Source organism: Pyxicephalus adspersus, chromosome 5 (genome assembly GCF_032062135.1).
Source record: "Pyxicephalus adspersus chromosome 5, UCB_Pads_2.0, whole genome shotgun sequence".
Lineage (NCBI taxonomy): Eukaryota > Metazoa > Chordata > Amphibia > Anura > Pyxicephalidae > Pyxicephalus > Pyxicephalus adspersus.
In genome coordinates, this window is record NC_092862.1 from 59,583,811 (window position 1) to 59,597,767 (window position 13,957).

Consider the following 13,957-nt stretch of genomic DNA (forward strand, 5'->3'; position numbering starts at 1 on the left):
AATTTACTTTTAATATATGTGGCAAACTTTTGAACATTGTGAACTTTCACCAACAGAGAAAGCTACAAGCTGTATTTGTAAGATTTCTCTGCACAGTTCAATAAAGCCTGAATGGCTGGCTGTCTAAGTACTATTCTTTCGAAGCTTGTAGGAGGATAAAAGAAAGGCGGATGATAGTGCTATTTATAAACAACATATGTAATACCTATTTAAGAAATTAATAACTGGACTAGTTTATTTTTTTTATCTCCCTGCACTTATGGATGCATCAGTTTGCATCTACTTGACTCAGCATTCTGATTTTCTAGACATGACTCGCTTGCTGACATTTTGATGTTCTTTGTTGTTGTGGCTCATTATCAAGGAACTTGACTCACATGAAACTGAACACATCTCAAAATAGGCTTTATTAGTTTGGCAGGTTGCAGCTTGCTGACTCTGGGTGAAATCAAAGCTCATTAGGGTAATTATACGTGGGAAAGAGTTCCTCTGCGAATAGTTTTATTGTGCATTTGATGTGTCACCTCTCTCTAATTCTCAATGGATCTTTGAAAATTGAGTATATCGGAATCATGGATTGCTCATAAAGCATAACTTCAAGATCTGGTTGTGTGATTATGTTGCGTGTGTTTTTTAAATTGATTTATTTATTTTTTATAGAAAACTGGAACTTCATGGTGACAGTTATGTACAAGGCCATGGGTCATCCTGGAATCCCCACCCATCAGCTATTGGATGGCATATCTATAGTTCCTTGAGCCAAAGCTGAGCAGAGGTCAAGGCAATGTCACAAGGAAATGAGAGGCTTAAGCTTTGTAAATGCAAAGAAAAAGCAAGCCACTCTCATTGCTGTCAGTCTCAAAGCTGTTCACAAAGAGGTGATTGGAGGGGGTTAATGAGGGATGTTTTCTAACACTGGGTATAAGGTTCTTGGTTAGGAGATTATCGTCTTTCTTTCTGCTAATGGCCATCTCATTAAAGTGAGCTCTTTATGCAAATACCTTTGTTTTTTGCCTTGAGTTCAGGTTAAAAAAAAAACACCATTTAATGTAATCTTACATGAACAATGTAATTATTTGCCCAAAATTTCGGTCACGTGAAACGCCCGGTCCCTGTTCCTACAACTTCTGGTCTGCAGGTGAATGGCGGAGCCTCTGGAGTATGTGATGGTGTTTTAAAGGTGCTTAGCTTTCCTCCAGCCAACACTTTTTTTCTTTTTTATAGTTGGGTAAGTCCAGATTTCTGTTAGTTTTTATTGTGCTTTATGGATAATCTAGAAGACTCTTCCATGGATTCTTTCATAGAAAATTATTTAAAAAATCCATAATCTAGAATTGTGTGTGGCACTGTTAACCATTATGTTATTACTTATTTAAGATTTCTTTATACACTTTTTTTCTAATTATCCTCTACCTTTTCTTTGGTAAGCCAGGTGAATATACCACATGCCACTTTTGTTAATGTCTTGTACCTTTCAATGGCAAATGGCTCTTTTAGTCTGAGAATTCAGAAACTCTACTTAAATAATAAAAGTCTACTAAAATAATCCAGTTTATATGACTATTTTAGTCCTGAAAAAAGATCTCAAATGTAATATCGAATCTAATTCTGATCACGCACAACAGATTTAATTAGTTTTCCATGCAATTAAATAAATGACAATGAGCAGAGATGAGGAAAGGGCTTCATTATGCAGATCTGTGGGCCAGATGTGGCTCGCGGGCCGAAGGTTGGGCAACCCTTTTTTAGATCATGTTTGTAGTTAGAAGCTGGCTGTAGTCCCCATCGAATATACTTGCGTACTTCTGCCATGACTTTTGGTTATTGGGTGAGGGTAGAGCATATTTCAGGCTGGCTGTTAACCGGCGCTTCCAAACTTACAAAAAATGTATTATCGCTGAGAAATTGTTTAATTCTGTGTGATTTGCCTTTATAAATTTTATTATATGGGGAGAAAAAGGGAAAAAGGGAATACTACTGCACATTACTATCCCCTGTTTCTTGAGTCACACAGAAAGTGTGAAATGCAATTATTCTTTTGGGGCCAGATGATCTTGTTAGCAATGTTGCAAACGTTGACATAAAAATAGTTATTAGAATTGAAATGGGACAACCTATTTACTTTAGAAAGGTATACAGTTATCATTGTCACAAAATAACAAACACATGCAACTAATGTGTCATTATTATTATGTATCATAGAGGAGTGTTTTTCTTGCTGTTTTAAAGTTTTTATGTTTATATGTAAAAAATTGTTTTGCAAATAAACATTTAATAGTTGACAAACGATTCCCAAAACACAGACTTAGCCAAAACAAGCCTTAACCTGGTGTGCTGTAGTTTTAGCTGCTTCAGTTCAAGTAATAAACTTGTTTAGGTTTTAACTTGAGCTATTGACCTCTGTTAACAACACAAGAAATCAAATGATAGGAGCCTTTATCTCTACTTGCAAGCTAAACAGAACGTGCAGTATTTCATAACTAACTTACCGTTTAACTCCAGGCAAACTGCTAAATACACAGATGTTTAAAACACTGTTTTAACTGACAAAGGATTTGTATTCCTGTTGTTCCAGTTCTGAGATTTAGATTTTGTCACAAAGCATGGTCTGGTCTGGTAGGGAAGAAGAACTTGCTTTTTGTGCGCTACAGCACAACTGATTGGCTCCCTTTTCTGCTTCTCCCTTTTCCTCTATGAAGAAATGCTGAAAAGTCTGAATAAAAACTGCATAGTATATACAGATTATTGAGTTTTTAGCCTATGCATTTGTTTTTATTTTGTTTGGTTTGTCAATCTAATATATTACACTTTCACACAAAACTAACCAAACTTGTATTTAATTAGCAAATGCTTGTGACTTGAATGTGGGCATTCTACATAATAATGTTATCATTATACATCGACTTACGGCAGTCTTTAGTACAATTTGACATTATTGTCATACACTAACTATGCTATTTTCTCTCATTGCAATTTTTGGTTGATTATTGTGTTAATTATTACAATCCATTTAATCTTTAAGAAACTTCTTTGATTGTAAGCTCTTCTGGGCAGAGTTCTCTCCTCTCAGTGGTTGTTTTTACGCCTAATTAAATTATGATTGTGACCCAAAAACTGTTTTCAATATGATGGTTAACCAATCAACAAAAAACCCATGCCTAATCAATTTTGATTGCCATTCTTCCCACAAAACAACCATAAATACAGAAGGTTTTGTAAATTTTTTGATGAGTTGATAGAAATCTAAACACTAGTTGCTGATATCCATGATATCAGAGTCGAAAATTTTGGTAATATAATGCTCTTGAGTTTTTATCACTTTTTTAGGTACTACTTAATTTTTAGCAATTGCATTTGAAAATCAATTTTGATTGGCAACTTTAGTCATAGTACCAGTATTGTAAAGTAATTCTGCGTCTTAGGTTCTGCATGTACTAGAGCATCCCTTAGAAAATTGCTAAATGGCTTTGTTTAAATATAAAAACGTTAAAAATGTTTAAAGATAAAAACACTAATCACAATAATGAATTTGTAATTACCATTTTTATTGCAAAAAAAAAAAATACAGATGACATGCAATGTGCCAGTACAATGGTGAACAACATATGTGGGATGATAAACATTAAATACATTTATCCAGTTCTTGGATGTTTGGATGCTGCACCCCAGGCTTGCACAACTGACATCCCCTCTCCCACTTAAAGTCAGATTCAAGTATTTCAGTCATTTCAGTTTATGAAAAAAATACTTTTAATGGTTTAGAAATAAAGAAGATTTGCATATGTTGTCTCTTTTTTGCACATGCTTCTTTTGTTCTTTCTTTCCACTCACATGCAGAGAGCGGGGTTTGGGAATGCTTTTTATAATACATGACCATAGGGAGGGGTGGGGGACTAGTCCTCTGTCATGTGGCTACCTATACAAATGATGCCATCCACACCATGCTGGAAACTCTCTTTGCAGGAGACATGTTTTTGCTGAGCCCACAGTTCAGTTTGAATGGAATCTAGATGGGGTGTTGAAATTGAGGAAACTTCTGCCAAGCTATCTAATGTGCACTAAAAATGTATCTGCTGTACCGGATTCATAAATCCTGCCATGTAAGTTACATTTTACACTTCCATTGGCATAAGACAAGTAATATTCTGCTAGATTGTTATGTTTAGATGGTAGTTATGGGAATAACAAGCAATCTCTTCCACTGGATTGAGCAAGCAATGTCAGACTTGATGTGAGCAAGCCATTTTTCCACATGCATTCATGCTTTGTTTCAAACTCGCAATAGGGTGCTCTGTGCCAAAGCCCATTCATGCCATTAAGGAAACAATTGCTTTCTACTGATAATGGTTGTTTGAGATAGCCCATCCACTCTGTTTGTTTTGAAGGTGGATTTCTATGGAAGTGACTGACATGCGGTCTCTCAGACTAGTCACACAAAAATGTAAGCTGCCCATCATTAATCACCAAGATCCTCTGCTTTTATTAATACTTGTTATGCTGAAGCCATGAAAGGAAATGATCTCATAATACATTAAATGTATCCTTAGTATTGTATTCTTTGACATTGTTTGAGCCATGAATAATAGGTGTTCGGAAATATAAAACATTACATAACAATACCTTGTTATTTTTTTCAGCCAAAAGATGAAGCTTTTAATGTTTTTTTTTTCTGTCTCCTAAGAAAAACAGTTTACCATGCTCAGTAGCACAAACTCAAATTTTTACACTCTGATGAATGATCCATCACAGTGACTTGCCCTTTATCAATGCAACTAATTGAGCTTCCAAGAAGGATACATGTACTGTGTTGTCTTTTCAGCTAACCCCTAATATCTAGGAATCTTTGCCATATATTTTAAAAGCAGAGATAGCATGTGAAGTGAAAATATATATAAACGAGAAAAGAAAGGAATAATATACAATTGATACAAACTATTACCTTAAAGAGGACAAAAGAAAAAAATGTAGTTAAGTTACAGCTGAGTGCTCTAGGGCTTAGTCATTCAAGGGTATAATATTTGACTGCAGCTTTTGTGTTTTCTTTCTTTCTTTTAGCTCTAGGCTATGTACACACATGCAATGGTTCTTGTCTGATTATCAACTCAGAGCTGATATTGGATGAGAATCTGGTGTGTGTACAGTGCCTGTCGTCTGAACGATCGTAATGGAAGTGAAGGGGAGAGAGCACAGTGGGGTGCCATTCTGTCGTTCTCCCCTTACTAGAGCAGAATGGTTCTGTATGTACACCACTTGTTCATGCATCGTGCACTCGTTTGCCATTGGAAAGGATAGAGAAAGATCCTTTCTAACAACAATTATTGCACTTGTGTACTTAGCCTTAGTTCCACTTTTCTGTAAGGTTTTTTTGGGTGTTCTTTCTGTGAACAATAAAGACATTAACTGTCTGTTACTGCTTTGTGCACGCCTAATAAAATGACCATGTGGTTTTGTATTCTGTGAACAACAAACAAAGATTTATTCTATACCAGAGAGGGCATTTCATAAAAAAGGCTATCAATGCTATTCAACAAATACTTGCACTTGCAATTGTACCAAAAAAATCAAAGTTCCAAGTTTTTTGTAAACCATAGCAGTCAGGATCCAGAGAGCCCCCCACAGCGTGACTAGGAGTTGGCCTGCACAGTGCAACTTCACAAATCACATTCACGCTTTCAAAGCAGATTAAAATGTAATTCATATTCATGAAAAACCAGAACTGATATTTATTTTTAACATAAGGCTTGCTGTAAGTGATAGACCTTGGGGATCCTATGCTGGGAGAGTTCGGTAAAAGCTCTCTTTCATCACATGGAGGACTTCTCAGATTAACAACATCATTGACAATAAAGCAACAGATACCGTCTATGTGACTATATCAGCTGATTTTATTTTCTCATCACCCTTCGTGACTGACATTGCTCTCGTTCCCTATTCCTTGTTTTTTTAGGGTTGGGTTTAATGTCTGCACAGATTTTTCCATTTAGGAAAGAAGTCAGATATCTCTTATAAAGACACTACACCTAATTTTTGGTTTCATATTTTAATTCAGCCAATTCTTTTTATTGTAAGGATAAAATAGGTAGTTTGCATAGAAACTCAGCTATATATATGGATAGTAAAATAATCACCTTCCTAAAAGGTCAACATATACAATGAAGGAAAACAGAAATGTAATCTAATACAGATGTGAGAAAAGTCCCCTTTTAAAAACTTGTATTTATTTAAGTTTAAAAGTGCTATAGAAAAAACACACAAAGGATCATGGTTTATGTGCGAATACAGCATTTCTGAAATAGCAAAAAAAGTAATACATTGGATCTAAGTGACAAGAATATAGGTCAGTGTGTTAAGCTAAGTTGAGAAAAGTGCTAGTATACTATCGTCAGTATGATAGTAAGAAAAAACAAATCTGACAGTTTTCTGCCTACCTGACTACCGTGTATAAAAAAAAGGGAGCCTATGAAAATAGGATCACAATTCCGGGGTAAACTAATTCTACAATATCATATCCTATTAATCATCTATATATGATGTACTAGGCAGCTCCATTGCTTGGAGATGTTTATAGGAAGGGCTGATTCCTGCTCTGTAGGGTTATACTGACTGCATAACTTACAATTATACTAATGGACTAAAATGAGATTATATGTGCATTAGGCTTGCTTACACCTTTTTAGAAGGTTCTGTTTGAAAGATCATGCATTCTGCTTTACTCTAGTGAAAGCCTAACCTAAAACCATCCCCCATGAGAGTTCATATTTGTGAGCATAGTTCTTCAAAGAATATGTCCCTAGCTGCTCTGCAGGAAAGTTATGATTATAACGGTAATGTTGATGACCGTGTGGAACATTTGTAAAATATGTTCTATTGTTTAGACCGGAATGTGTATTCTTCTTCTGGATGGTGGCCCAGGTATTTGTATTGAACTTACTGGGTATGTCTTGTTACCCTATTGAAGAAGGAGTGTTTTTTTCCAGAACTTTGGCACAGTTTGCTGATACCTGGTAGGCTTTTTTTTAGCCAAATCTTGTTCCAATACAAACTTTTCTGCACATTTATTCATAGGTCAGTGTGGTCTGACTAGTTGATGAGCCTGGAACTCTCAAATATTAACTATGATAGATAAACACGTGTTTAAAGAAAGTAGATACAGCATGCTTAGCTCTCATAGATCTGACTACAATAGCTAAGAAAGTTGGATATTGACATAACAGATCTTCTTTACTCTGTATAGTGATAAAAATATGCCATTTTTTTGGAAAATAAAGAATATAGCATATACAAATGTGGTATTTGCAACTTTTGGCTGGCTGATGGAGCTCGGGGATCCTTTTTATATACTTTTCTCAACAATCATCCACTATCCAGCTCACTAAATACAAATGCTGGAGAAAAGAAAAAACGGGCAGTTCCCAAAGCATTAAGGGAAGTGGCAAAAAATTGGATTCAGTGTCAGGATCAAAAATCTGTTTAACTACATTGATTAAGAGGAGAGATTAAAGAAATGTAGGACTGATATTAGCAAATCGGTTACTTGTTCTCTGTGATATATCTAGCCCGGTCACAAGTGAACTTCTACTCCAGGGTATTTTTCTATATTAGATTATGTAGGTTCCTGCTCATGTTTCTTTCTTCCAGTCTAGATCCTGGAAGAAGTGTAAATATGGCCAGGTCAATTAACACAGAACTGCATAAAATATGTTCCTGCTGTGCTGACCAGAGAAATGAACTTTGCATTGTGATCAGTGATGATTTGAAGCAGCAGTTGTATGTGAAAGGATGCCCTGCCATGTCCAATTATCATCATCCCCAACTTCTCGTTAGTACCATAAATTGGATGCTTTTGAATGGTGAATTCACCTCCAAGTAGTTAAATGTGACATTTCCAGTATGGTTCATTCCAGAAGAAAGCCTGTTGCCGGTTATGATCACATTAGTATGGGTGTTATGATTGACATAAACTAGAAGTGAATGGGGCTGCCTGATTGTTTATGCACATGTATATGTACATTATCTATGGGAAGCCATAGATAATGTACATATACATATACACACATATGTACATTATCTATGGGAAGCCAGTACTTGTATTATGCAATCATTTTGTTCTGAAATTATTTTCATAATTATGTATTTCTTAGACTTCACTCTGTTCAATTACATCATAATTACATAAGAAATATATATTAAGGAAGAAAATAGATTTTTTTTTCAGCAAAAAAATAAAACGGTAACAAATAGAAGATGATGGCTACATAAATGATGGTATATGAACTGGTGACCAGGAGAGATAAATAAATTGCATTGTAATATTATACTTCTGATTTATTGTGATGATACCAAGGAGCTGACACATAAGAACTAGAGCAGAATCTAAACTGTTGCCTTTAGTAATAAATCACATTCATCCTTTAAGCAAAATGGAGCTGATTGATGAGAACCACACCAAAGGAAACATTAGTAATGATGGAGATGTGAGTATTGTACAAAGTGTAAAAAAGCTGAACATACACATAACTATACACATTACCAGAACACCATCTACAGGGTATGTTTTAATAGATACAAATGGTATACATCCAAGCAGGTGAACATTTAAAGGCTGTTAAAGGGTTTGTAGTAAAGTTTCATTCTTATTCATCCCAGCAATCCTTCCTAACAACATCATAGTTAAAAACTAAAAAATAGGTCCAATATATTGAGTAGGAGGATCCAATTATGGTTTTGCCCAAACAATCCAGATCAATAAATCTTATGGGCTTTTGTATGTATATGTAATTATAATATAATTCTTTAATTCTTCGTTGGTTTTATGCCAGTTTTTTGCCCTGGGCTCACATTATTGGAATGGTAGGAGCTAGGGGAGATTTCTGTATTTGAGGCCCTCACTTCATAATTTCCCAGGTCCTTATTTTTCTTTAAAACAGTCTCTGGTCAGAGGATACCCACTTTATGAATACGCGTCATGTTTCACTTTACTGTCCAGAGAACAATGCAGACAGTTAAGAGAAGCACAAGTGATACCATTTTCAGTCCTGTTCCAAAGATGCAGACGAAACAAAGTCATGATGGATTGTATATTTCAGTTTTATCTATTTGGATTTGGAGAACATGTCTCCAGAGAAATTCAGCAAAGGACATTCACACTGAGATGTCACAAACACTTGGGGAGAAGTGTCCTTCCTTTCCCTGGAGAAACAAAAACTTTATGACGACCCATAACTCCAGCGACACAAAACTTGCTTGTGCCTCTGCCATCCCAGCTTCTCATTAAAAGAAAAAACAGTTTTAAGAATCAGAGACCTGGTATTTGCATAGTTACATACTAAGATATTAGGCTGTCATATGCCCCCACACTCATTTTTTTCAAAAATCATCTTTCACTAGCTGCATGCAGACCTCCAAAGCATGTGTGAATCTGGTGGTTGTAGGAAACCTCTTGGCACTGGCATCAGTTTTTCCTGTATGCAAGTAGAGCTGCAGGTTTTCCATCCAAAAAAATGCTGGGGTTAAAGTATGCACCAACAATTTTATAATAATATAAAGTATATATTATTAGTATGTTTTATTATTGCTACGGTACTACCTTTTTTCTGACTACTAGACCACCTCTTTTTGTACCTGCTGTAAAATTGGAGGGCTACTTAAGTCAGTAGCACAGCACTGGTCTATAATAGCATATTGTCGAGGTTGACAGCTATCTGGCCGCTTGTCCTTGAGTTGGCATACTTTGTTAGATCATTGATGGTATCCTTATAGTTGATGCTTCTAGGTGCAACAAATGGAGGTTTCTGGGGTGCACTTACAATCTTTTACTGTGGAGCCTTCTAGATCTATAGTCATGTGCCTGAGCATCAGGTTACTGATAATAATGAGTAGGGTGTCCTGCTGCTGTGTAACAGTTCCAGATAAAATATTAGCATTATTATTTATATATTTTCACACTGTACACACACACACTACTTTGGAATTAAACCATATGCTCCAAATGCAATTTTGAAATTATTAAGATTTTCTATAACAGTTTTTTTGCGGTAGTTTGGCCTGAGGAAGCAGACACTCTGAGAAATATGTCTTCAGTATAACACCCAGTGGAATCTTTATTTACAATTAATTGGTACCAGATTTTCTTAGTGGCTGCCTTCATGTAATCCAAGTCAAGTGTATAGGGACACCCTACAGTTCAAATATATATATATATATATATAAAGAGAGAGAGAGTATTTATTCATATATCATTTGTTGTTTGAGGTTTTTATATTTTTAAATAAAGATTTATACATATCTTAACAGCACTTTTATTTCTAAATGTGTTAAGGTATTATAATTTAGTAAAAAAACTGATTTTTTAGTTCCACAAAAAGCAAATTTACACATACATTTTCTATATGATAGGGATGTATCCATACCCTAAAAAATATTTTTTAAAATGACTTTAAACACCATATGCACGAAACAATATCTCAGTATTTGTTATTCTCAATTGGAAAGAGAAAAATCGGAGAAAATAAAACTTTACCTTATGTATTATTCTGTTACAAATAATTGCAGCGGACTGGTTTTTAGTTTGTGACTAAGAATCACTAGCCTTTCATCTTGAAGTAACCCTTTTGATAGATTTACCAAATCCTGTAAAAGTCAACAAGACTGACACTTTTTCTACTATATTTATACTTTTGTTGGCTAAACTCCAAAGCAGAGATGAAGGACTTGTATAAAACTTTACATGCAAGTAACAGGCAGCCATCTGCTTATTCTAATCAGCCTGTGGAGTGGTACAATGTAAAGCTTTGGATACAAACATCCTTCAAAGCATTCTGGATTTAATTTTTTCAATTGTAAGCAAGTAATATGATTGGTGGGAAATCTGGTGGAGAGTGAATGCTGAAATGAGAGCAAAGGAACTATGCTTTCTGAATCATTTCCATATGAAATAAAGTTTGTATTTTCTTAAGTGCTTATGAAGACCATGTGACATCCATACAAAGATTTAGGCAGGACAGGGTTGGGCAAGGGGAGTTATCTTTAGAATGTCATTGATTCTGGCAGGGAACCAAACACACTACTATCACCTGCACAAACCCTATAATTTACAACACAATGAAATGGAGTCATTCCTAAGGAAATAGTGAGAAAGTCATTGACTGTTTATGTTCAGGACTTTTTAACAGTTAAAACAGATGGTTCATGGTTCTGTGATCTTTGCATGTCTGTTACCACTCCCTGCTTTCTGGGTTTTGAGAACATGGGGGACAGATTTAGGACACACGAGCCACAGATGCATTTTTGTACGTTTTAGAAAATTGGTGTTTGAATTTATAGCATATGTATTTTCATGAAGCCAAATTACAAAGTCAAATGTTTTATTTTGTTTAATGGTCATATTGCACAGACTAAATATTTTTCTATGTATTCAAGCCATGTAAATTATTCATTGCATACGTATGGAGAAACAATAGGTAATGCCAAGTAACTCATTCATAGAAAGCAAAAACATTGGGAAAAGTAGAACAACTGCAGGGTCTGTGACCTGAGCCAGGGAAAACTATTTCTTTTTGTTTTCATTTTTCTAACATTCAACAGAAAAAGATATGGCTCCCAGAAGAACCTTATAGTTAAATGTAATTCCTTACAGAAGTTGTTTGCATGCTACAAAAAAAAAGAAAAAAAAAAAAGAAAAAAAAGAAAAAGATGTGCAGTTGTCTACATCAATAAAACAAAGTTTCAGCTTAAACTTAAAAACTTAAAACTGCATTTTTAAAACTTACTTTACTCAATGTTTCATACCCTAGCAAGAGTGATTGACAGGTGAATGTCATTATAATAAAAATAAAGTGGGAAATGGGGTGCAAGGTCTGTTGTAACTTTTACTATATGTGTTTAATTCATGTTAGATGGGCTTTGTAAACAGAGTGTTCTGAACATTACATGTAAGATTTTGGTTGACAGGGTAGAAAGCTTACCAGACCCAAAAAGACTATGTGCACCTTACATACAAATACAATTGCTACATTTTATACTATTTATAATTCAATGTTAGTTTCTTCTATCGATAACAGCCCCCTGTCCAAATATTTCTAAAATAATAATGAACAGGATGGAGCTAGCTAGTGTATTCCCAAATTTTCCAAACTCACCTAAAAATGACGTCTTTTTCTAAATTGTAAATTGTGCTTCTAGTTGCATGTACCAGCCCGCCCCTGTCCTGATAGTTGGAATCCCTGGGAGGTTTGCCAGGAACTTGTATGCAAAATGGCTCACTAAAGGTTTATAAATCATTTATAATAAATGAAATGTAAAAGTGTTTTACAGAAGTGCACGCAATCTTTGAAATTTCCTCAACTCTATTATTTTTTTTTCAGATCAGAATGGGTCTTTAAAGTAAAATTGTTTTTTTTTCTATGTTATGGTAATTTTATTTTGAACCTGATTTTTATTGCTTTGATTTGCAAGTAGCACTTTAAACAAAACATTGATTGTGCTCTCTTTTCTTTGTTTTATTGTGGATGTTTCCGACAATACATGACATCACTTGCTGTCATTGCTGATTCATTGAATTCCTGTTGTCCTTCAGAAAACCACCAAAGGTAAGACTTTTTTTTGTCTGTTGATAATACTTTCTTCTTTGTTAGATATTCATCATTAAAGGAAACTTGTAAAAAAGAGATAATTGTAGCTGTCAATGGTGACCTTGCTTTCTAAAATCCAAGAAAGCATCATAATGGACCTTTGGCTTGATAATTCAAGCATCAGATCTAGAAAGTTTGCACAACCAGAGTTCATTGTCAAGAATATAGGAAGTAATCCATACAGCATGATTTATTGGGAAGCCAGCTTCATACCTGTTAGTCCAAAAATTGTTGGTAAGTAAATAATTATTTATGGCCTTACTAAAAAGTATTTTTTTTTGAACAGATACCTTTAGAGCCACAAAGCAGAAGTCACATGAACTCTGCACAATGCAGTACATCATGTGTAAACAGATTAAACTGTCACTGCACTTAAAATGTCAGACATCTTCTCAACACAAAGCGCAATCTTTATTCTGTTTTTTTATTTAATCCTGATTACAAGTTTAGACTTGAGGTGATTGAATTGCATAGTGCTAAATTCCATTCATCCCATGCTGTGCTATGCATGGACTGTAAGTCAATTATTGTCTGCTGAATCGCACAGAAGTGTCCATTTTAAGCCTTGTACAGACGTCCAATGAATCTCAGAGAATTGTCACTGGAAGCAATCTTTTGTGGTCATTTTCAGATGAATAACAATCGTTCTTTCAGGTGAATGCTGAATGAATGAGCACTATACACTATTCTATGGAGAGGGGAGGGTGAGTTAGTGGCACCCCGCTGCACTGTCCTTATAGGATTAAACCTTGGTTTGATTATTTGATGTGCGTACATACCATAACACTAGATGTCCTGTTGTAAACTGGGCAGGCCTTATTCCAAGATGTATTTTAATTGACGTTCTAGTTTTTGGAGAGATCCTAAGGAAGTCACAACCTTGATGCAGTATCTGTCCGGGTGCCAAAATCAACCAGGTGGCACAGAATTACAACTGCTTGATCATTCCACTTAGAGGTATTTTCCTGTGCTTCTCGCTGTGTACCTACAATTCAGGTTTAGTATTTGTCCCAGGGTCTAAAGTGCTGGTATAAATGGTTAGGCCAAATAGTTTGATGTTTTGTTACATCAGTAACTTGAGCTTGTGTTTACATTTGCTGAGTATATATGTTAGCCTTTTCCACAAAATTAATTCAAAAACAGCTTTGAAAAGTAACAGAATTGCAGAATATGAAGAATCAATATAGAATCAATTATAGTGTTCATATTAGTGAGCTTCACTTCAATTTAAAACAATTATTTTTGTTCTGATATGATTTCCTGTCGTTTTTTCTGCAAGTGGAAAAGAAACGTCAGCTTTGCTTTGTTATGTTTTAGTAATTTTACTA

General features: G+C 35.0%; 1 protein-coding gene across 4 annotated transcripts in view; it reads left to right on the forward strand.

The window, feature by feature from the left end:
- The window catches only part of KIF13A (kinesin family member 13A), a 110,697-nt gene that overhangs the window by 22,651 nt on the left and 74,089 nt on the right, over window positions 1-13,957 (forward strand). For all 4 annotated transcript variants that reach the window (XM_072411640.1, XM_072411642.1, XM_072411641.1 and 1 more), the window contains exon 3: window positions 12,575-12,587. In XM_072411640.1, coding sequence (XP_072267741.1) covers window positions 12,575-12,587 — 13 coding nt within the window. The remainder of the gene's footprint in view (window positions 1-12,574; window positions 12,588-13,957) is intronic.